Source organism: Sturnus vulgaris, chromosome 19 (assembly GCF_052056855.1).
Source record: "Sturnus vulgaris isolate bStuVul1 chromosome 19, bStuVul1.hap1, whole genome shotgun sequence".
Lineage (NCBI taxonomy): Eukaryota > Metazoa > Chordata > Aves > Passeriformes > Sturnidae > Sturnus > Sturnus vulgaris.
In genome coordinates, this window is record NC_142261.1 from 13,633,235 (window position 1) to 13,653,570 (window position 20,336).

The window sequence follows — 20,336 nt, forward strand, 5'->3', positions numbered from 1 at the left end:
TTTAATAGAGCCATTTTCAGTACCAAGAGGAGATACTAATCCATGGGTTATCCAGAAACCCATTGGGGTTAGCCCTTCCAGAATGATCAGCCTGGGCTTTGCCACTGCTGAACGTGTGAACCAGGAGGACACCAGACACGGGGAGGGTGACAGCTGACGACAGCACCTTGCAGGTGGCTGTCTTGTGTCCAGTGCCTGTGGGTCCTGGGTGTCCTGTGTTTGCATCCATGTGTGTGTCTCTGGCACCTGTGTGACTCTTGAAGCCCAAAACTGGGCAAGAAAATAATACTTTATAGTAAGATGGCTACAGAGCAGGTATTTGTTTATTCAGCACCGGGAGTGAAGCAGATTTCTCCGACAAAAACTTATTAAATCTTCTTTAGCCTTCAGTTACATTTTAAAAGTCCTTCCGTGCAACGTCACAATTACAACACATCATTTAGCATACTCATATTTGCATAAAGCTGTGTAATGGTTTTACAACATTTTGGTGCTTTCGTGCATGCATCAGTTCCTTCTGTGGCGGTCGTCAGTCCTCTGGTGGTCTTTTGATAAAGACTTCTGTAGTCTTCATCACATTTGAACTTTATAACTCTATCTCCAGCGCATGCCATGGTACTTCTTGTTTTTCAGTCTAATTTGTTTTTAGCTAATTTTGCAGTTTGCAAGTTCCGTTAAAACTTGTTACCTTGATCTTGGTGGCATTTGTTATCTCACTTGTCCCGCTACCTTGTTTTTCTTTGCTATCTTGCTTGTTTTACCTGCACATCTTGTTCCACTATTACTTATGGCTAACTTTTTGTTACGTACCACTTAGGATTCACTCTGGGACCTGTGCTCAGCTTCGCTTGAATCCACAACGGGGGAGGCAGCAGTCACATCCTGGGCCTGGGCAGGACCCGGCTCCGGGTCTTCAGCAGCCGGCAAGGAGGCCCGCTGGGTGTGCTGGGCCGCCCTCCGTACGCCGGGCTTGGAGCAACCTGCAGCCTGGCGGCCGCCGCAGCCACCACAGCTCCGGAACTGCCGCCCCGGGGACGAGCGCGGAGGGGCGGGACGAGGGGCGGGAGCTCCGCCTGTCATTGGTGGGATGGGCCCGCCTGGGAGGCGGGGCCGCGTCTCTGAGTGGTGCTCTCGCCGCGAGGCGCAGCGAGGGGTTTGCTCTCGCGAGAACCGGGAGCAGCGCGGGAAATTCTTCCCGCGGCACCGCAGAGGTGTGGCCTGGGCCGGCTGGGATGGGGCTGCGGGACGGCGCCGAGCCCGAGGCAGCGCGGTGGGGGCGGCGGCCAGGCGGGCACCGGGAGCCGGCGGACGGCACCGCGTCCGGCCGTGACGATGTCCCCGCGCTGTCTGCACTCAAGCGCTTGGAGCGAGCACAGCGCACGGATCGGCTGGACGCGCTGTTCGGCTTCGAGCGGCCCGCGGAGCCCGGTGAGCGGACGGGCTGGCTCATCAACATGCACCCGGTACGGGCCGGCGCGGCAGGAGGCGAGCAGGCAACAGAAGGGGCACGGGGCGTCCCGTGGGGAGACCCTGGATAGGCCCTAGGGAGGAGTCTCCCACAAAGACACCCCAGCCGTACCAGGAATGGCCGTCCGCGGAGTTATGGCCGGTAGGGGGCAGGGGTCCTATGGGAAGACCCCCCCATACAGTGCGGGGTGTGGGTGGAGTGTCCTACCGAGATACCCCTGACAGGACGTGGGGGAGTAAGTCCCCTGGGTAGACCCATGGTAGGGCCGAGAGAGGCCGTTCCCACTGACAGACCCCGGCCCTACTCGGGAGAGGAGGTCCAATCTCCTTACTGGGCCTCTCATGTTTCCCTGGCTCTACCGGAAGGGAAGAGACTTCCGGTAAGCTCCGGGGGGAAAGTGTCCTGTGGTGGGGTCCCGGGGTAGTCTCATGGTGCCCATGAGTTCTGATGCCCATGGACAGACGGAGGTGCTGGATGAGGACCGGCGGTCAGTGAGTGCAGTGGACTACTACTTCATCCAGGAAGATGGGAGCCGCTTCAAGGTGGGTACCAGGGCAAGTGGGTATGCTGTCCCAAGAGGGAACTTGTCACCATCGTATGTCTGCTCCTTCCTAGGTGGCCCTACCCTACCAGCCCTACTTCTACATTGCCACCCAGAAGGTGAGCAGGGGCAGGGCTGAGCTCCCCAGGGAAGGAGACAGCATCTTGGGGAGCTCAAGACTTTCTGGGCAGTCTGCTTTGGGATGATCTCCCAAGGACAGAGACATACTGCTCAGCCCCAGGGTCTCTTGACAGGGCTGCGAGCGGGAAGTGTCCTCCTTCCTCTCCAAGAAGTTCCAAGGGAAGATTGCAAAGCTGGAAACTGTCCCCAAAGAGGACTTGGACCTGGTCTGTATCTCTCTGTGGCATTTTTTTGGACCTTGCACAGCTCTACTAGGAAGGGATGAGTAGAGAGAGAAAGTGGCATGCTTGACTTAAATCTCCTGGTGCTGTGGCATCTCACAAATGTATTTACTATGTACATACATGCTGTGTATGGCTAATTGCTCATCAGCAGTAACTACATTCCTCTCCTTGAAAATATCAACTGTTTCAGACAATGTGTTCAGGACATTAATTTCTGAAATTAAAGTGTTTGGATGAAGAATGATACTGCAGAAGGGGGATGCTACTCATGCTCGACCCATTCTTCCTCTTTTTCCCTGGGTAAATCCCACTTGTGGGTGCCTGCACAAGCAGCAGGGCTGGCTGGGCTCTTGCTGTGCTGCCCCACAGCAGCCCCAGAATCTCTCCTCGGTGCTTTACTGTCCCACCCATCAGCACCTCTTTTTTGGCCAATCCTTCCATCCGTATCAGTCTTGCTGGCCTTCCACCCCTCTCTCTTGGTGCCCATCCTTAGCTGCTGTTCTCCTGCTGCTTTGCAGCCAAACCACTTGGTGGGCCTGAAGAGGAACTACATCAAGCTGTCCTTCAACACGGTGGAGGACTTGGTGAAGGTACGCAAGGATATCTCTCCTGCTGTGAGGAAAAACAGGGAGCAAGACCAGGCGAGTGATGTCTACACGACCATGCTGTCAAGGTGGGAGCTCCCCATGGGGGATTCAGTCAGTTTCTTATGTTGATAATTCATAGAACCATGGAGGAGTTTGGCTTGGAAGGGACCTCTAAAGGCTGTCTAGTCCAACCCACCTGCGATGAGCAGGGACACCTTCCACTATCCCAGGTTGCTCCAATCCCTGTCCAACCTGGCCTTGGACACTTCCAAAGATGGGGCAGCCACAGCTTTTCTGGGCAATGTGTGCCAGTGCCTCACCACCCACTTAATTATTAGACCCTCTTGATTATTTCCCAACTGTCCTCAGAGTTGTTGAATTGCCTGTGTCTGAACCCTGCTATGCCTCTCTACCACCCATCTTCAGTGTGGTTCTTCCAGCTCTGTGCTGCACATCAAGAGGCCCCAGAGTGGATGGGATGGCATGGCATGGGATGGGATGGGGTGGTATGTCTGGTTGCCTGTCAAAGTTTGCCTGTTCCCTGTGAAAGGATCCAGAGAAGCAATGAGCAACCTTACCTTACTTCTAGTTGTGATCAAGACAGAAAAAATCCAACATTTTCCATTTCTCTCCTGTCCCTGACTCCTCCTGCTAGTGTCACCAGTGGCAGTAGGCATCCCTGGAAGACAAACACTGGGGGAGGGAGTATGCTAGACCTGTTGTTTACAAGCAGAGATGGGCTGGTGGGAGATGTGGTAGTTGAAGGCTGTTTGGGACATAGTGATCATGAAATTATAGAGTTCCCAATATTTGGTGAAATAAGGAGGAGCATCAATAAAACTTTCACAATGGACTTCCAGAGGGCAGACTTTGGCCTATTTAGGAGCGCTGCTTGAGAAGCAGCCCTTAAAAACAAAGCCGTCCAGGAAAGGTGGGCATGCTTCAAAACAGAGATCTTGAGGACACAGGAACAGACTGTTCCTATGGGCTGAAAGACGAGGCAAACATCCAGCCTGGATGGGCAAGGAGGTTTTGAAGGAATTTAGGAATAAAAAGAGGATGTATCGTCTTTGGGAGGAGGGTCAGGTATTCAAGAAATATTTTAGGGGGTTGCTAAGGCATGTAGGAAAAAAATTAGAGATGCCAAAGCTCAGTTAAACTTTATTTGGCAATTTTTGTGAAGTATAATAAATGTTTTCACAAATATATTAACAGCAAAAGGAAGGGAAGGACCAACCTGTGTTCTAGATGTACTAGATGTGGAAGGGAGCTTAGTAACTGTAGATGAGGAGAAGGTGGATGTGCTTAACTCCTTCTTTGCCTCAGTCTTTAGTGGGAAGATGGCTTGTCCTCTGGACAGCTGTCCTCTTGGGTTGGTAGATGGTGTCAGGGAACAGAATGGACCCCTTGTTATCTAGGAGAAGGCAGTCAGAGAACTGCTGAGCCATAAATCTATGGGACCGGATGGGATCCATCACAGAGTGATGAAGGAGCTGGCAGATGAGCTTGTGAAGCTGCTGTCCATGATTTACCAGCAGTCCTGGCTCACTGGTGAGGTTCCAGATGACTGGAAGCTGGCCAATATGATGCCCATTCACAAAAAGGGGTAGGAAAGAGGATCCTGGTAATTATAGGCCAGTTAGCCTGATCTCAGTACCCAGTAAGGTTTTGAAACAGTTTATACTAAGTGCCATCATGCAGAATTTACAGGATGACCAGGGTATCAGACCCAGCCAGCATGGGTTTAGGAGGGGTAGGTCATGTTTGACCAAACTGATCTCCTTTTATGACCAGGTCACCGTCCTGGTGGATGCAAGAAAGGCTGTGGATGTGTCTATTTAGACTTCAGCAAGGCCTTTGACTCTGTCTCCCACAGCAAACTCCTGGAAAAGCTGCAGCCCATGGCTTGGACAGGAGCACTCTGTGCTGGTTTAGGAACTGGTTGGATGGCTGGGCCCAGAGAGTGGTGGTGAACGGTGCTGCATCCAGTTGGTGGCCACTAGGAGGGACACTAATGATGTCCCTCAGGGATCTGTGCTGGAGTCTGTTCTATTTAATATTTTTATTGATGACATGGATGAGGGTATTGTGTCTATCCTTAGTAAATTTGCAGACAACACTAAGCTGGGCACATGTCGATCTGCTGGAAGGTAGGAGGGCTCTGCAGGGAGACCTGGAACGGTTGGTTGGATGGGCAGAGTCCAATAGGATGAAGTTTAATAAGTCCAAGTGCGGAGTCCTGCATTTTGGCCACAATAACCCCCTGCAGTGTTATAGACTGGGGCCAGTGTGGCTGGACCAGGCAGAAAAGGGTCCTGGGGGTACGGGTCAACAACCAGCTGAACGTGAGCCAGCAGTGTGCCTTGGTGGCCAAGAAAGCCAACAGCATCCTGGCCTGGATCAGGAGTAGCATGGCCAGCAGGATCAGAGAGGTCATTCTTCCCCTGTACTCAGCACTGGTGAGGCCACACCTCGAGTGCTGTGTCCAGGTCTGGGGCCCTCAGTTTAGGGAGGACGTTGAGACACTTGAGCGTGTCCAGGGGAGAGCAACGAGGCTGGGGAGGGGCTTGGAACACAAACCCTGTGAGGAACGGCTGAGGGAGCTGGGGTTGTTTAGCCTGGAGGAAAGGAGACTCAGGGTGACTTTATCAATCTCTACAACTACCTGAAAGGTGGTTGTAGTTGGTGGGGGTTGGTCTCTTTCACCAGGCAGCAATGGCAGAACAAGAGGACACAGTCTTAAGTGTGCCAAGGGAAATTTAGGTCGGATGTTAAGAAAAAATTTTTTACTGAAAGAGTGAGAAAGTACTGGAATTGTCTGCCTGGGGAGGTGGTGGAGTCACCATCCCTGGATGTGTTTAAAAAAAGATTGGATGTGGCACTCAGTGCCATGGTTTAGTTGAGGGGTTAGGGCATGGGTTGGAATCATCATTGATTTTAAAGGTCTCTTCCAGCCTAGTGATTCTGTGTGACACATGGGTAATGCACCTGCTTCCCTTTGTTCTTGCAGTGCTCTGAGTGGGGGCAGTCTAAGCACAGATGAGGAAGGAGCCTCCAAAAAAATTGCCAACCAGATGGACAACATTGTGGATATGCGGGAGTATGATGTGCCCTACCATGTTCGCCTTTCCATCGACCTGAAGATCCATGTGGTGAGCTTTGCTTTCCCAGTCACACTCCTGAAACGTGGAAAACTTTTTTCTCTCCAACACCTTTACAAAGGTATTGGTGATAATGAGTTCATGTCTAGAGCTCAGTTCTGTTCTGCTGGGCGTTTCCTTAGTTAATGGCATACAGAAAAGCTACCTGGTTAATGCATGGCCATAATTTGAGCCTTTCGTCTGAGCTGCCTGTTTGCCACAGTTCCATCTGCAGCAGCTGGACAGAGTGACATGGGGATGTTGCCCTGCCATAAGGCACTGCCCGCCCTTCTCTCTCCACAGGCTCACTGGTATAACGTGCGATACCGGGGCAGCACCTACCCCCCCGAAATCACCCGCCGAGATGACCTTGTGGAGCGGCCGGTGAGCACTGGGCAGGTGTCCCTCTTGATGTGGGTCCGCCCCAATGGACTCGTGTCTGATGTGCTGACAGTGTAAAACCATGCTGGCAGGGGGAACACTGGGCTTGGGTAGTGATTTCTGGGTTGCTAAAGTACTAAAATGATTAACGGGGATATTCTGGTTCATTTACTGGACTAACTCTGGGTTTTATGGGGAGCCACACTTTCGGTCAGCTCTGGAATCTTTTCTAATGTGTTTGGTCCTGCTCAGGATCCTGTTGTTCTTGCATTTGATATTGAAACAACCAAACTCCCTTTGAAGTTTCCTGATGCAGACACAGACCAGATCATGATGATCTCCTACATGATTGATGGGCAGGTAAGGATACCAGGGTGGTTTCCTTTGGGCTTGGGCAGCAAAGCCAGGAGGCAGCCCAGCATTCCCCTCCAATCCTGCTGTCTCCAGGCTTGCTATGCTGCGAGCTGCATGATGTGTAGCTGTGGGAATAGCATTAAAGTCTGAGTGATGTACTGGATGCTGAGTTTTGTGGAACTCAGCCCAGGTTGCTCATGCTTCTCTTCAGCAGAGGGACAACACTGGTGTCCCATATTGTCTGTCCATGGCCTCATTTTCCAATGGTCAATGATGGATCATCATCATCAATGGATGACTCCCAAAACGTTGTTACCCCATGACAGAAGCTCTGGCTTTCAAGAGGAAAGCATCCCATTGTTTGGGCAGCATTTTTGAGTTGTCTGCAACCCCAATCTTCCTCACTGCTTCCTTGTCACCTCCTCAGGGCTACCTGATCACAAACAGGGAGATTGTCTCAGAGAACATTGAAGACTTTGAGTTTACTCCCAAGCCAGAGTATGAGGGTCCATTTTGTGTCTTTAACGAACCAGATGAGGTAAGTCAGTTCTGCTCTGCAGAGTTATACCCACCTGGAGCTTTCCTTGGCCAGAGAGCCCATTCCCTGGCAGATTGCCTCCCTGGGAAACACAGTAAGTCCAGCAGGACTGCTTGTGCTTTTGTTTCTTGGGAATAAGGGTAAGAGAGACCAGGTTTGTGCTAGGTGCAGAGGAAAGAGGAAGGGTGGAACAAACTGTGTGGTATCTACCACCTCTCTATGGAGTTGAAGTTCCCTTAAAATACATGTCTTTTCTGTTTCATCCCAGGCTCATTTAATCCAGAAATGGTTTGAACACATCCAGGAGACCAAACCCACCATCATTGTCACATACAACGGAGACTTCTTTGACTGGTAAGATCAGGGATGATGACTAAACTGGAAATGTGTCATCTGAACTAGAGGGCAAAGTCAGGTTCTATCCTCGACATCCTTCCATAGCTCAGACAGTGTGGGGAAGGCCATGTGGCCACATGCGGAGCAGCCGTGTCCTGCACCTCACCAAAAAATCCTCTGGTCAGTGGACTTGGCAATAGGACTTTCTGAAGAGTCCCATCCACTTGCCTGAGCTGCTTTTAAACCCTTGGCAATGTGGGAATGGCAGTGTTTGGATGAGCTCAGTCATGGGAGAGCAGGGAGGGGGTCACAGGAGACCTGGAGGGTATTGGAAGAGGTGTGCAGAAGACCCTGGGGAAGCAGGGGGAGAGGACCCACACACCTCTGCCTCCAGATACAGGATACAAGCAAGCAGGTTTGCCTCTTGAACCACAAAATTGTTTGGGTTGGAAGAGACCTTAAAAATCATCTTGTTCCAACCTGCTACCATGACCAGAGACACCTTCCACTAGACCGGGTTGTTTCAAGTCCCAGCTGGCCTTGAATACTTCCAGGTATGATGTGTCTACTTGTCCTGCAGGAAGTTTTCCCTGTGATCAGCTACACAGATAAATCACAAGAAAAATTCTTCAGGCAGTTTGTAACAAGGTGGTCATAGAACCATTGTTGGAGATGTAGGAAAATGGCTGTTCTGCTCCTTCTCTTCATGCTGTCTCTTTCTCCAGGCCTTTTGTGGAAGCAAGAGCAGCAGCTCATGGAATTAATATGTATCAGGAAATTGGGTTTCAGAAGGATAGCCAGGGGGAGTACAAAGCATCCCAGTGCATCCACATGGACTGTCTGAGGTACCGAATGCTGCCCCTCTACCACATAGCTGTATCTTTGTCTCTTCCATTCAGATAAAATGCCTACAGTTGTATTTGAATACTGTTCTCACGTTCTGTCTTTTGGAAGCTTTGTGTGTCACCTTCTTCAGCTGTGTGATAATCCATTCCTGCGTTGTCTTCTTCCCCTTGGTGTGCTGCATCCCACAGGAACTGCCAAGTCTTCCCCTGAAGGGCTCCCAGGCTGCTTTTACCCTGCAGCCTTGGGTGTTTGATTGCTGATTTGGGAGGATAGAGAAAGGGAGAGGGAGTGGGTTAAGATCTGGCCATTGGAGCAGGGAAAGGGACTGTAGTCTCACCTACCAGCCTCCTGATATACAGGGAAGAGGAAAGGACACATGGGAGAGACAGAACTTTGGGGTTTTATGTGGATTTCCCCCCTGGAGCAGACTGGGCTCTGGAGCACAGCTGGATGTCCTTACAGTTCTTGCAGGTGGGGTCCTCTTCAGTGGTGAAATATTTATCTTAAAGCCACTGAGGGAGCTGGAAGGTGGAAATTATGAGCAGTAGTGGTGGAGTGGACAGTGGCAGTTGTTCTGGTTGGGCTAGCCAAAGTTGGACAGCCTTGTACCCCACTGTTCTTGGATGCTGGGCTGTCCTTGGTGAGAGATCCCCATGGTAGTTGAGGTCCCCTTCACAATCTTGGCCATGTTTTGAAGGTCAGGCCTGGTTTCTCTGCACAAACTGATATTTTCCTGATTCTGTCCAGGTGGGTGAAGAGAGATAGTTACCTCCCAGTGGGAAGTCACAACCTGAAAGCAGCAGCTAAAGCAAAACTGGGTTACGATCCAGTGGAGCTGGACCCTGAGGAGATGTGCCGGATGGCCACGGAGGAGCCTCAGGTATTCCCTCCCTGTGCTCTATGGGGAAACAAGCCTAGAGCAGCTGCACTAAGACTGAGTCTGTAAGTTAGACTGGATTTTGAGGAATTAACTGAATCTGTTTCCCTAGACTTCCAATGCCTTAGAGGAACATGATTCCCCTGAAGTGTTTCTGGCTCTGTCATTGCACTGTGCATTCTCTGTATTTATTTAATCAGTGTGGGGTGAAATCAGAAACACCATGAGGAACTGAGACCTGCTGAGGATGCAGGAGAGGGTTATTGCTCCAGGTGTCACAGGCAGGACGTTCTGCTGAGTCCTGTAGTAGCTTCCTGAGACCCAAACTGGGCGGATTATGTGCTTTCAGCTCATCTTCCTTGTTCCTTCTCAGTTAGAGCTGACATGTTGCTGTTTGATTAGAGCTAAAGCAGGATGGCCTCAGAAGCAAACATATTATTCTTTATATAATTTGTATTCTTTATATATATAATCTATATTTTAGATTTATATATATATATAAAATCTATATTCTTTATATAGGCTGTGGAGAAGTACACCTTTTCCTTCTTCCTGCTGATAGGAGAATGTCTAGCAGGAAACAATGAAAGATCATTGTCATTGAGCCACTCTGTCACATGGGATTAGGATTAATTTGCTTCTTTTGTTCCTTGACAGACCCTGGCCACCTACTCAGTGTCTGATGCCGTTGCTACTTACTACATGTATATGAAGTATGTACATCCCTTCATTTTCGCTTTGTGTACTATCATTCCCATGGAGCCTGATGAGGTGAGAGCTTTCCCAAAATTGCGATCTCTTTGCTGGGTGAAGTGCCATGGTTCCCACACTGCAGGGATGCTCTGGCCACAGATCTGATTCCCACTGCCTAGACACTCTGCATATGTGGCAGGGAGGAAGAGGGGGTGATTTAGAGGCTATTCCTTTCTCCTGTAGTGGGGTATTTGGAGACAGATTTCTAGAAGAAGACACCTGAGATTTGGCAGTACAGGACTGGAGGACGAAAGTATGGCTAATGCTCCATGCTCAGCCAAGTTCACTTGCAGTTGTGGCCGTGCAAAGTTGGGTCTCCTGATGGCTGTTGTCAGCTGTAGGGAGGATGATAAGGAAGTTGTCAATGCTAAGCATGTAGAAGATGTCATTCTGTTCCCACCTGGTTGAGCTGACAAAGGCACTTGATGGAGTGGTGTTGCAGATGTGTCACCAGCTGAAGCTGTCCTGCTTGTTGTGTGACAGTCCAGTCTTACCAGTGCTGGGACAGCACTTCTACAGAATCACAGACTGGTTTGGGTTGGAAGGAATCTTAAAGATAATCTCATCCACCTTCCTGTCAGGGGCAGGGACACCGTCCACTAGACCAGATTGCTCCAAGCTCTGTCCAACCTGGCCTGGAACACTTCCAGCAATGGGGCAGCCACAGCTTCTCTGGGAAACCTGTGCCAGTCCAGTGCCTCACCACCCTCACAGGAAAGAATTTCCTCCTGATATTTAAATCTGCTATTTTTGAATTTGAAACTAGATTTGGTTTCTCATGTGCAGGTGTTAAGAAAAGGATCTGGGACACTGTGCGAGGCACTGCTGATGGTTCAGGCCTACCATGCCAACATCATCTTCCCCAACAAGCAGGAGCAGGAATTCAACAAACTTACTGAAGATGGACATGTGCTGGACTCAGAGACCTATGTGGGAGGCCACGTGGAAGCACTGGAATCTGGGGTCTTCCGCAGTGACATTCCCTGCCGCTTCAAAATGGTAATGGGCCAGCAGCCAGCCCCCTGTACTTATGGATCAGTGCAGTGAGGAAGGATAGCATTTCTACTGTTGTTGGCATCTCCAATGTATCTCTGCTGAGCTTCTAGGGCAACACCTAGAATCACAGAAATCAGTAAGGTTGGAAAAGCCCTTTAATGCTGCTAAGTTCAGCTGTTAATCCAGCATTGCCAAGGCCACTACTGTCCCCAAGTGCCACATCTGCATGTCTTCTGAACACTTCCAGGGATGGTGGTTTCACCACTGACCTCAACATCCTGTTCCAATGCTTGGCAGCCTCCAGGAGACTCTTGCTACCTGAAGCTAGGCTGGGATGGGATTGGAGGAGATTTCTAAGTGGTTATCTGTGCTTCAGTGGGAGGACAAGCAATCCAGAGTTGTTGACAGCAGGGGATGGTGATGAAGTAGGGTTTTGGGTTTGTTTTTCAGCCAGTGGTTCTTGGAAGTTATGCGTCTTGTCGCTTGGGGTTCTGTCCTCTCTCTTAAACAGAACTTCTGCTGAACCCTTCCTGAGGGTTTTTTACCTGTTTCTGCTACTTCCATCACCTCCCCCAGTGCCTCAACATGTCCCTTACGGCTTAGAGGTCCTCAAGCCGATCAGGGACAGGGGTGCAGGGCAGAAGCTGCCAGCCTGCTGTCAGGAACAGCTGCTTGTGGCCTCACTGCCATCTCCATGTCCCTGTAGAATCCTGCTGCCTTCGACTTCCTGGTGCAGCACGTGGAAAAGACCCTGCAGCATGCCATTGAGGAAGAGGAGGGTCTGCCCTTGGATCAGGTCACCAACTTCCAGGAGGTACAGCACCTGCAGCATGGCTGAGCTGGGCAGGAAACTGGGACTGCAGCTCTAAAATGCTTGTTTGCGTTTGGTTTGTGCTCTACAAAGAGAGACTAAGCAGCCCAGCCTGAGGATCAGGGTCTCTGCCCCATCTGAGGAATGCAGCTCTTGCTTTTCCCTTCACAGGTTCAACCAGGTGCAAAGCTCTGAGAGAGCTGGAAAGGAATTTAGGGAGAAGGCAGACCCTTCAGATATCCCAAGTACTCTTGTTCCTCTTTTTCCCTACTTCTTATCAGCTACAAAAGTGCAGGTTGCCCCTCTCCAAATCGAAGTTTGGAATTTCTTTGAGGGCAGCACCTCTGGTCTTTGCTGTTGTCTCCACTAACCCACTTGCACTGAAAAGGTTCTCAATCAAGTCATATTTAGGAAGCAGCTGCTCCCACTTGCCAGATATCCCTACAGAAAAGCTTACTCTGGAGGTCCAAATCAAAACCAAAAGCACCAGTGGTCAAGGAGTCCCTGATCTGCTCCTTTGGCCCTTTAGATCCATCCCCAGAGCCTAGGGCCAGTGTCCATGTGAAGAAGATCCAAATTCAACAAGTATTTGACCCATTAATTCCTTCCTGCACTAGTTTCACTTCTCTATCTTACCACAGGTTTGTGATGAAATCAAGGCCAAACTGAATTCCCTGAAGGATGTTCCCAACAGAATTGAGTGTCCTCTTATCTATCATCTGGATGTGGGGGCCATGTACCCCAACATCATTCTGACCAACAGGCTGCAGGTGAGTAACATTAATTTTGTCTCTCCTAGTCTGACTTCCAGATGACCTTGATGGTCCCTCTGGATCCCCTTAAAAGCAAGGGCTGAACTTTCTGCACAGGGCATGGGAAGCAGATAAGGCTGGGTGTGAAATTTGGTCAAGCTGGAATTGTGGAATCACGGAATTATTTTGGTTGGAAAAGCCATCTAAGACCATTGAGTCCAATTACTCTGCCAGCATTGCCAAAACCACTACTAACCCATGTCCCCAGATGGCACATCCACATGGCTTTTAAATACTTTCAGGAGAATGCCACTCTGGACAGCCAGTTCCAGTGTCTGATCACCCTTTCAGTGAAGGATTTTTTCCTAATATCCAACGTAAGCCTCTTCTGGCACAACTTGAGGCTGTTTCCTCACTTGTTCCCTAGGAGCAGAGCCTGACCCCCACCTGGCTCCACCTTCCTGTCAGGGAGTTGTAGGAAAAAGAATGTCCTCCCTGAGCCTAATTTTCTCCAGGCTGAAACCCCCAGCTTCCTCAACTGCTCCTCATTAGACTTGTGCTCCAGCTTCTTCCCCAGCTCTGTTCTTCTCTGGATGGCCAGGTCTTCAGACACTCAGCTACAGCTTTAGCTAGAGCTCTTCCCAAAAATCCACCTGTTGTTTTGAGGGGCTTGTGCTCCTGAAAGGCTCTGGAAAAGGGAGCTCACTGAATACCATCTCTGATGTTCACACCTGTGCTCTCCTGCCACTCAGCGCCTGTTCCAGCATGAGTTGTCACTTGGGGACCTGTCCCCTCTAACACCTGTGTGTCTGTTAACTGCATCCAGCCCTCAGCCATGGTCGATGAGGCCACATGTGCTGCCTGTGACTTCAACAAGCCGGGTGCCAACTGTCAGCGCCGGATGACGTGGCAGTGGAGAGGAGAATTCAGTAAGTACAGGAAGGACCATGTGGTCCAACCCATAGAGATGGAGCCAAATTCCTGCTTCTCCCCTGCAAGACTGATCACTGCCTTCCTCTGCAGTGCCTGCCAGCCGCAGCGAGTACCACCGTATCCAGCAGCAGCTGGAGTCGGAAAAGTTCCCTCCCTTGTTCCCTGATGGACCACCTCGTGCCTTCCATGAGCTCTCTCGGGAAGAACAAGCCAAGTATGAGAAAAAACGCCTGGCAGGTAAAAAAGCAAATCAAGGTCATGATCCTGGCAGTGTTTTGCAACCTGGACTATGAGCAGTGTTCAGCAGTAGGGACCCCTCCTAGGGCTGTAGAGTAAGGTCAGACTGGTCTCAGAACTTCTCCAGGATTCCAGCAGACTCGTGTGCTTCCTGAGAGGAGCCAGGCACTGGTACCTCTCTCAGTCTTTCCCTTTGTGTTGGAGAGCCACGGGTTTGAGCTGAAATATGAATGGCTCCATTTTTTGTAAGGTTACTAAATAAATAAAATCAGTTAATAAAAGGGAAACATCACATCCTATCACTTGGAGTGATGCTGTCCAGCAGAACCACACAGCTGGCTGGGGGAAGAGCCTGGGTTTGTAGGTGGGTCATGATTAGTTTGTTTTCCCCCTTGCCCTTGACCTCTGTAAAGAGGTGCTGCATCTTTCTATATTGAGATCTTCCTCTCCCTTTGCAGTAGGACTGTCCCCCACTCACCCGTGCCTTATGCTTAGCTGCCTCCGTTTCCCTACTCTGCTCATCCCTGTGTTGCAGGGCACCCGTCCCTGAGAACCTCCCTTTGTCTTCTCCCTTGACCAGACTACTGCCGCAAGGCATACAAGAAGATCCATGTCACCAAGGTGGAGGAGCGAGTCACCACCATCTGCCAACGAGAAAATTCTTTTTACGTGGACACAGTGCGAGCATTCCGGGACCGCCGATACGAGTTCAAGGGGCTGCACAAGGTACCAAGCTTGGGCGCTGTTCAAATTGTCTTGCCAAGCCTGGGGACTTCTTGCGCCTTGCTGAAAAAAACTCAAAGGATTACTCTGTTGGCTTCCCACTGATAGAGAGCAAGGTTGTGTTAGTTATTGAGAAGAAATTCTTCCCTGTGAGGGAGGTAAGGCACTGGCACAGGTTGACCAGAGAAGCTGTGGCTGCCCCATTCCTCAAAGTGTCCAAGGCCAGTTGGTTGGATGGGATTTAAGGCAACCTGGTCTAGTAAAATGTGTTCCTGCCCAAGGCAGGGGGTGGGATGAGATGAGCTTTAAGATCCCTTCCAACTCAAGCTATTCTACAAGGCACTGGGGCTCTATATCTGGCAGAGTTAATTAAAGAGCCAGTTCCCCCCAGCTGCCTCTTTTGCCATGATTCCCGGGGCTGACAGAGGCTTTTCCTACACTGGTGGTTTTGCTGTTAGCCGGGCATCACGGATTGCAGCAGGCAGTGTATTGAGTTCTTCCCTGCACACATATGGTGCAGTAACAGCTGGTGCTGGTTGAATTCCAATCAATGACGAGAGCTGGGAGTCTCTTCTAGCAAGTGACAAAGTGCCTCTGACAAACCCCTTCTGTGCTTCAAAAGAAAATGGGATGTTTGACTCATGATGCTGATCTTTGGCAAAGATATTCCTGTAGAGCTGCAATGCTATAATGGGACTGAGTGGGAACCAGTTGGGTGCCACCAGTACTGATATGTGGAATTGTCCTGACTCTGCCCTTGGCATGCAGGTGTGGAAAAAGAAGCTGTCTGCAGCAGTGGAGACAGGAGATGCCTCTGAAGTGAAACGCTGCAAGAACATGGAGATCCTCTATGACTCCCTGCAGCTGGCCCACAAGTGCATCCTCAACTCTTTCTACGGATATGTCATGCGGAAAGGGTAACTCCCCCCTGGGCCATCCAGGATTCTCTAGAGAGGACCCTCGGAAACCAGGATTGTCCTAGTGAGGTAGTTGCTTCCTGAAGCACCAAGATGAGAATAAGTCCTGGCTGTAAGACTCTTCTCTTGCTTCTATCCATTATTCCTCATCCTGGAGACTCTTACCAGACATTAAATTATGGGAATCTTGTCTGTTAGTGGGTTTTCAGCTTTTCTGGAGCATCATAAGTAGAGAATTTCATAGGAGAACAATGTTCCAAGGCCTGTGTTGTATTTCTTGCCATTCTTCCCCTGGAGATTTTCATGCCCTTCTATAGCTGGGTTTTAGAGGGAGCATGTCATGCTTTTAATTGTGACTCCTCTGCTCACAGAGCTCGCTGGTACTCCATGGAAATGGCTGGCATTGTCTGCTTCACGGGGGCAAATATCATCACCCAAGCCAGAGAGCTGATTGAGCAGATTGGGTGAGTGTGTGCTGAGCTGAAGAAGATGCATCTGCATCTAGGACAAATGTGGGAGCATGTTAAACACTTAAGTTTTCAGAGGGATAGAACACATTTCCTATGAGGAAGAAGGGCTGGGAAAGCTAGGGGTTTTCATCCTGGAGAAGAGAAGGTTCCAGGGAGACCTTAGAGCCCCTTTAAGTGCTTGAAGAGACTCCAAGAAAGATGGACACTGATTTTGGGCAGCAGCCAGGGGTGTTGGGCAAGGGGGAATGGCTTCCCACTGCAGGAGGACATGGTTAGATGGAATACTGGGAAGAAATTCTTCTTTGCACAAGTGGCCCAGAGAAGCTATGGCTGCTCCTAAATCCCTGGAAGTGTTTCAAGGCCAGGTTGGACAGGGCTTGGAGTAACCTGGTCTAGGGGAAGTTGTCCCTGCCCATGACAAGGAGTTGGTGGAATGAGATGAGCTTTAAGGTCCCTTTGAACCTCGAGTGCTCTGTGATTCTCTGATTCTGTGAGCATTGAGATTGCTGATACTGCTGTTGTATTTGAGGGTTTGCTTTGCAGAAGGGAGCAGAGTGGATGCAAAAGGCTGCTGCTGTCTTCATGGGGGACACGGAGGTGATCCTCACCTCTCATCCACTCTGCTGCTGACAGTGGCCTGCCTTCCTTCCTTCCCTAGGAGACCTCTAGAACTGGATACCGATGGGATTTGGTGTGTCCTTCCCAATAGCTTCCCAGAGAACTTTGTCATCAAGTCAACCAACAGCAAGAAGCCAAAAGTGACTATCTCTTATCCAGGAGCCATGCTGAACATCCTGGTGAAGGTGAGTCTGGCGCCTGTCCAGGCCAGCTCTGCAGCCTGGGAAAAGGAGATGGAGAGCTGATGAATTGAATAGGGAGAGTCCCTCTTCCAGCTCCACTCCCTGTGTACTGGGTGAGATGTCAGGGATGATGCCCCCTGGAGAGCATCTGAGTGGAGAAAGAGGCTCAGTATCCCTCATCAGAGAGGGGTGCCTGTAAAGGGCCAAGTTAGGTGCATGCTTACCTGTGCAGATAGGGAGTCCAGCACAAGGTCCTAAACCTATCCTCTGCTCACTCCAGGCTCTGTAAGACAATAAATTATTTTAGGGTCCAAAGCCTTTTTCTTCTCAACAGACAGGAGAGTTGTTTTGACTTTTGAGTACTAAATTGTGCTGTAGCCCTCAGAGTGGTGCTCAGGTGTCCCTTAGGGCAGGGTGTGTCCCAGGGGCATCCCCTGGTGTGACCAGACAGCTGTGGATTGAAACTGTTCTCCTGGGACTATGCCACAGGAGGGCTTCACAAATGACCAGTACCAGGAACTGCAGGATCCAGCCTCACTCACCTACATCACACGCTCAGAGAACAGCATCTTTTTTGAAGTGGATGGTCCGTACCTGGCCATGATCCTTCCAGCCTCCAAAGAGGAGGGCAAGAAGCTGAAGAAAAGGTGAGATTTCAAAGCTTGAAATACTGTCTTTTTCCCTGAGTTAACAGACTAAGGATCTCATTGCCTTTGTGCATGTGGGGCATGTTTGTCCTTGCCTCCAGAGCCAGTAGCGTTTGCCTCACGGCTTTAAATGGCAAGTTCCTTACATCAGATCATCTTTGAATCCAGCTATTATGACAGTAAATTTTAGCAGATAGCAGCAAAATGACATTTCTCCAGCCTAGTGACCAGACACCTCTCTGTTTGGCTCTGAGGTGTGCAGAAGAACATTGACTTTCCTTTTGAGGATTTCTAATGCTGCTTGTAGTCAATCTAATCTGTTAAAACTCAGCAGTTCCTGCCTTCCTATCTCTCACCGGTTCACAGACTTTCAGTAACGCTTCTCCTATGTGTTTCCCCTTCCCTCTCCATCTGTAAGTAGCACTAGTACTGTCATTAGTGTCACATTATAGGGTAGTTGTACCCGAACTTCACTGATTTCTCAAAGATTGCCTCCTAACCAAGAATGTGAGCTAGAGCAGTAGCATCCATTATTTTGGGTGGCAGCCCACAGGCGTGGGTCTGACTACAAAGCATACTGTTGCTGTCCCCAGCACTCTGTCCTCACAATTCTGGACTTTTTTGTGCTTAATCCATAACAGGACAAGGTTCAGCACACAGTATTCCCTGTCAGTGCCCTTCTCCAGGCATTCAGACCCTTCTGCAGGAGTCAAAGTGTTGCTCAGTTCTGAGTGGGCTGTGCTTGTAGGACTCCCCTCGGGGACTCTGGATTGCTATTGTTAAGGGATCTTAGAAGGGGCATTTATTTCCCAGTCACTCTCCGAGCATAACAGCCTGGAGGTGGCTGCAGACCCCATGGCTGGTGGAGGAAGGAAAGGCTATGCTGATGGGAATGTGGGCAGGTGGGAGAAGGGCTGGCCAAGCAGGTTTGAGTATCCCCTCTCCTCACTGATCGTTCTTACAGTGGTGGTTTGGGGGTTTTGTGTGACATACAGGTAATTTTCAGGGCTTTGAAAGGCAAAGCAATGCAAGAGAAAAGGCAAGAGGGAGAAATGTTCCCTTAGGTGTGTCATGGCTGTATCTAGTTTCCTCTCAACTCCTCTGCCAGCATTGGAGTTGACAGTTTTCTTCTTTCTAAATCTCTTCCTAGTATCTTCATTTCGCCATTCTGGCTCTCATCTCCCACCCTTAGTTACACACAGTTAAGGTCATGCTCCACCAATTAAAGTCACTCCTCACCATCGATGAGTGCTGACCAAGGTTTGGTGTGCTTAGCGCAAAAAAACCCATGGAGCTGCTGGATTGAGTCCAGAGGAGGCCATGGAGATGCTCCAAGGGCTGGAGCTCCTCTGCTCCGGAACCAGGCTGGAAGAGCTGGGGGTGCTCACATGGAGAAGACTTCAGGGAGACCTTAGAGCCCCTCCCTGAAGGGGCTCCAGGAGAGCTGGAGAGGAACTTGAGACAAGGGCTAGAGGGATAGGACAAGGGGAAATGGCTTCCCACTGCCAGAGGGCAGGGTTATATGAGATATTGGAAAGGAATTCCTGGATGTGAGGGTGGGGAGGCCCTGGCACAGGGTGCCCAGAGAAGCTGTGGCTGCCCCACAGCGTTCCAGGCCAGGCTACACAGGGCTTGGAAAAATCTGGTCTAGTGGAAGGTCTCCCTGTCCGTGGCAGGGATGTGGGACTCGATAATCTTTAAAATCCCTTCCCCTGTGGTTTGATGAGTCAGTGTGGATGAGCTGGGGCAAGAGCTGATGTCCTTTTCCAGACCAAGGTAAAATGGTTGCTAGAGAAGCTGTAGATTCTTGAGATTATCCAGGTGCTTCTATGACTCCTTTGAACATGCTGGATGGTGGCACAAAGGCATGGGGAAAAGCACCCTGGCAGGAGGGACACCACAGGCACCGTGGGAGACACTTCCCTTGGTGTAGGCCAGGTTTATTCACACTCTCTCCTAGGTATGCCGTGTTCAACGAGGACGGGTCCCTGGCTGAGCTGAAGGGGTTTGAGGTGAAACGCCGGGGAGAACTGCAGCTGGTGAAGATATTCCAGTCGTCTGTGTTCGAAGCCTTTCTGAAAGGCAGCACCCTGGAGGAGGTCTATGCTTCTGTGGCCAAGGTGGCTGATTATTGGCTGGATGTGCTCTACAGCAAGGTAGGCACAGCTCAGCAAATGTATACTCCAAGGTGGAGCCTGGGAAGGAGCCTCTGAGCTGGTCAGGCACTGTGGGAGGCTGGACTTTGCTTGCCGAGAGGTACAGGTCCGCTGTACCTCTTTCACCCTCAGTCGCTTCACAGATGACACTGAGCTGGGTGGGAGTGTGGATTTACTGGAAGGCAGGAAGCCCTGCAGAAGGATCTGGACAGGCTGGATCCATAGGCTGAGGTCAGGGTCTGAAGTTCAACAAGGTCAAGTGCCAGGTCCTGCACAGGGGCCAGATCAACACCATGGAATGCTCCAGGCTGGGAGCAGATGGCCTGGAAAAGCGCCTGACAGAAAAGGGTCTGGGGGTGCTGATCAAGAGTGACTAAACACATGCCCAGGTAGACAAGAAGGGCAATGGCACCTGGCTTGTACCAGCCATTGCACGGCCAACAGGACCAGGGCAATGACCATCCCCCTGTGCTGGACACTGAGGCACTTTGAACCCTGGGGTCACATTTTGTCCCCTCAGGATTAGAAAGACATTGAAGGACTGGAGCATGTCCAGAGAAGGGAAAAGAGCTGGGGAAGTGGCTGAAGTGCAAGTCTGAGGAGCAGCTGTGGAGGCTTAGCCTGGAGAAAAGGAGGTTCAGAGGGGACATTTTTACTCTACAGCTCTCTGACAGTAGGGTGGAAACAGGTGGGTGTTGGGCACTTCTG

At 50.4% G+C, this 20,336-nt stretch overlaps 1 protein-coding gene across 3 annotated transcripts in view; it reads left to right on the forward strand.

Annotated features, from left to right (window-relative positions):
• The first annotated feature begins 1,232 nt into the window (after nt 1-1,232).
• The window catches only part of POLE (DNA polymerase epsilon, catalytic subunit), a 55,737-nt gene continuing 36,633 nt past the window's right edge, over nt 1,233-20,336 (forward strand). For all 3 annotated transcript variants that reach the window (XM_088175796.1, XM_088175797.1, XM_088175795.1), the window contains exons 1-24: nt 1,233-1,463; nt 1,930-2,010; nt 2,084-2,128; nt 2,264-2,356; nt 2,893-3,047; nt 5,972-6,113; nt 6,405-6,485; nt 6,735-6,842; nt 7,264-7,374; nt 7,643-7,728; nt 8,436-8,555; nt 9,304-9,436; nt 10,091-10,204; nt 10,973-11,185; nt 11,889-11,996; nt 12,635-12,763; nt 13,572-13,674; nt 13,769-13,915; nt 14,496-14,641; nt 15,407-15,555; nt 15,927-16,019; nt 16,684-16,828; nt 17,315-17,472; nt 19,433-19,628. In XM_088175796.1, the coding sequence (XP_088031922.1) occupies nt 1,233-1,463; nt 1,930-2,010; nt 2,084-2,128; nt 2,264-2,356; nt 2,893-3,047; nt 5,972-6,113; nt 6,405-6,485; nt 6,735-6,842; nt 7,264-7,374; nt 7,643-7,728; nt 8,436-8,555; nt 9,304-9,436; nt 10,091-10,204; nt 10,973-11,185; nt 11,889-11,996; nt 12,635-12,763; nt 13,572-13,674; nt 13,769-13,915; nt 14,496-14,641; nt 15,407-15,555; nt 15,927-16,019; nt 16,684-16,828; nt 17,315-17,472; nt 19,433-19,628 (3,087 nt within the window). The remainder of the gene's footprint in view (nt 1,464-1,929; nt 2,011-2,083; nt 2,129-2,263; nt 2,357-2,892; nt 3,048-5,971; nt 6,114-6,404; nt 6,486-6,734; nt 6,843-7,263; nt 7,375-7,642; nt 7,729-8,435; nt 8,556-9,303; nt 9,437-10,090; nt 10,205-10,972; nt 11,186-11,888; nt 11,997-12,634; nt 12,764-13,571; nt 13,675-13,768; nt 13,916-14,495; nt 14,642-15,406; nt 15,556-15,926; nt 16,020-16,683; nt 16,829-17,314; nt 17,473-19,432; nt 19,629-20,336) is intronic.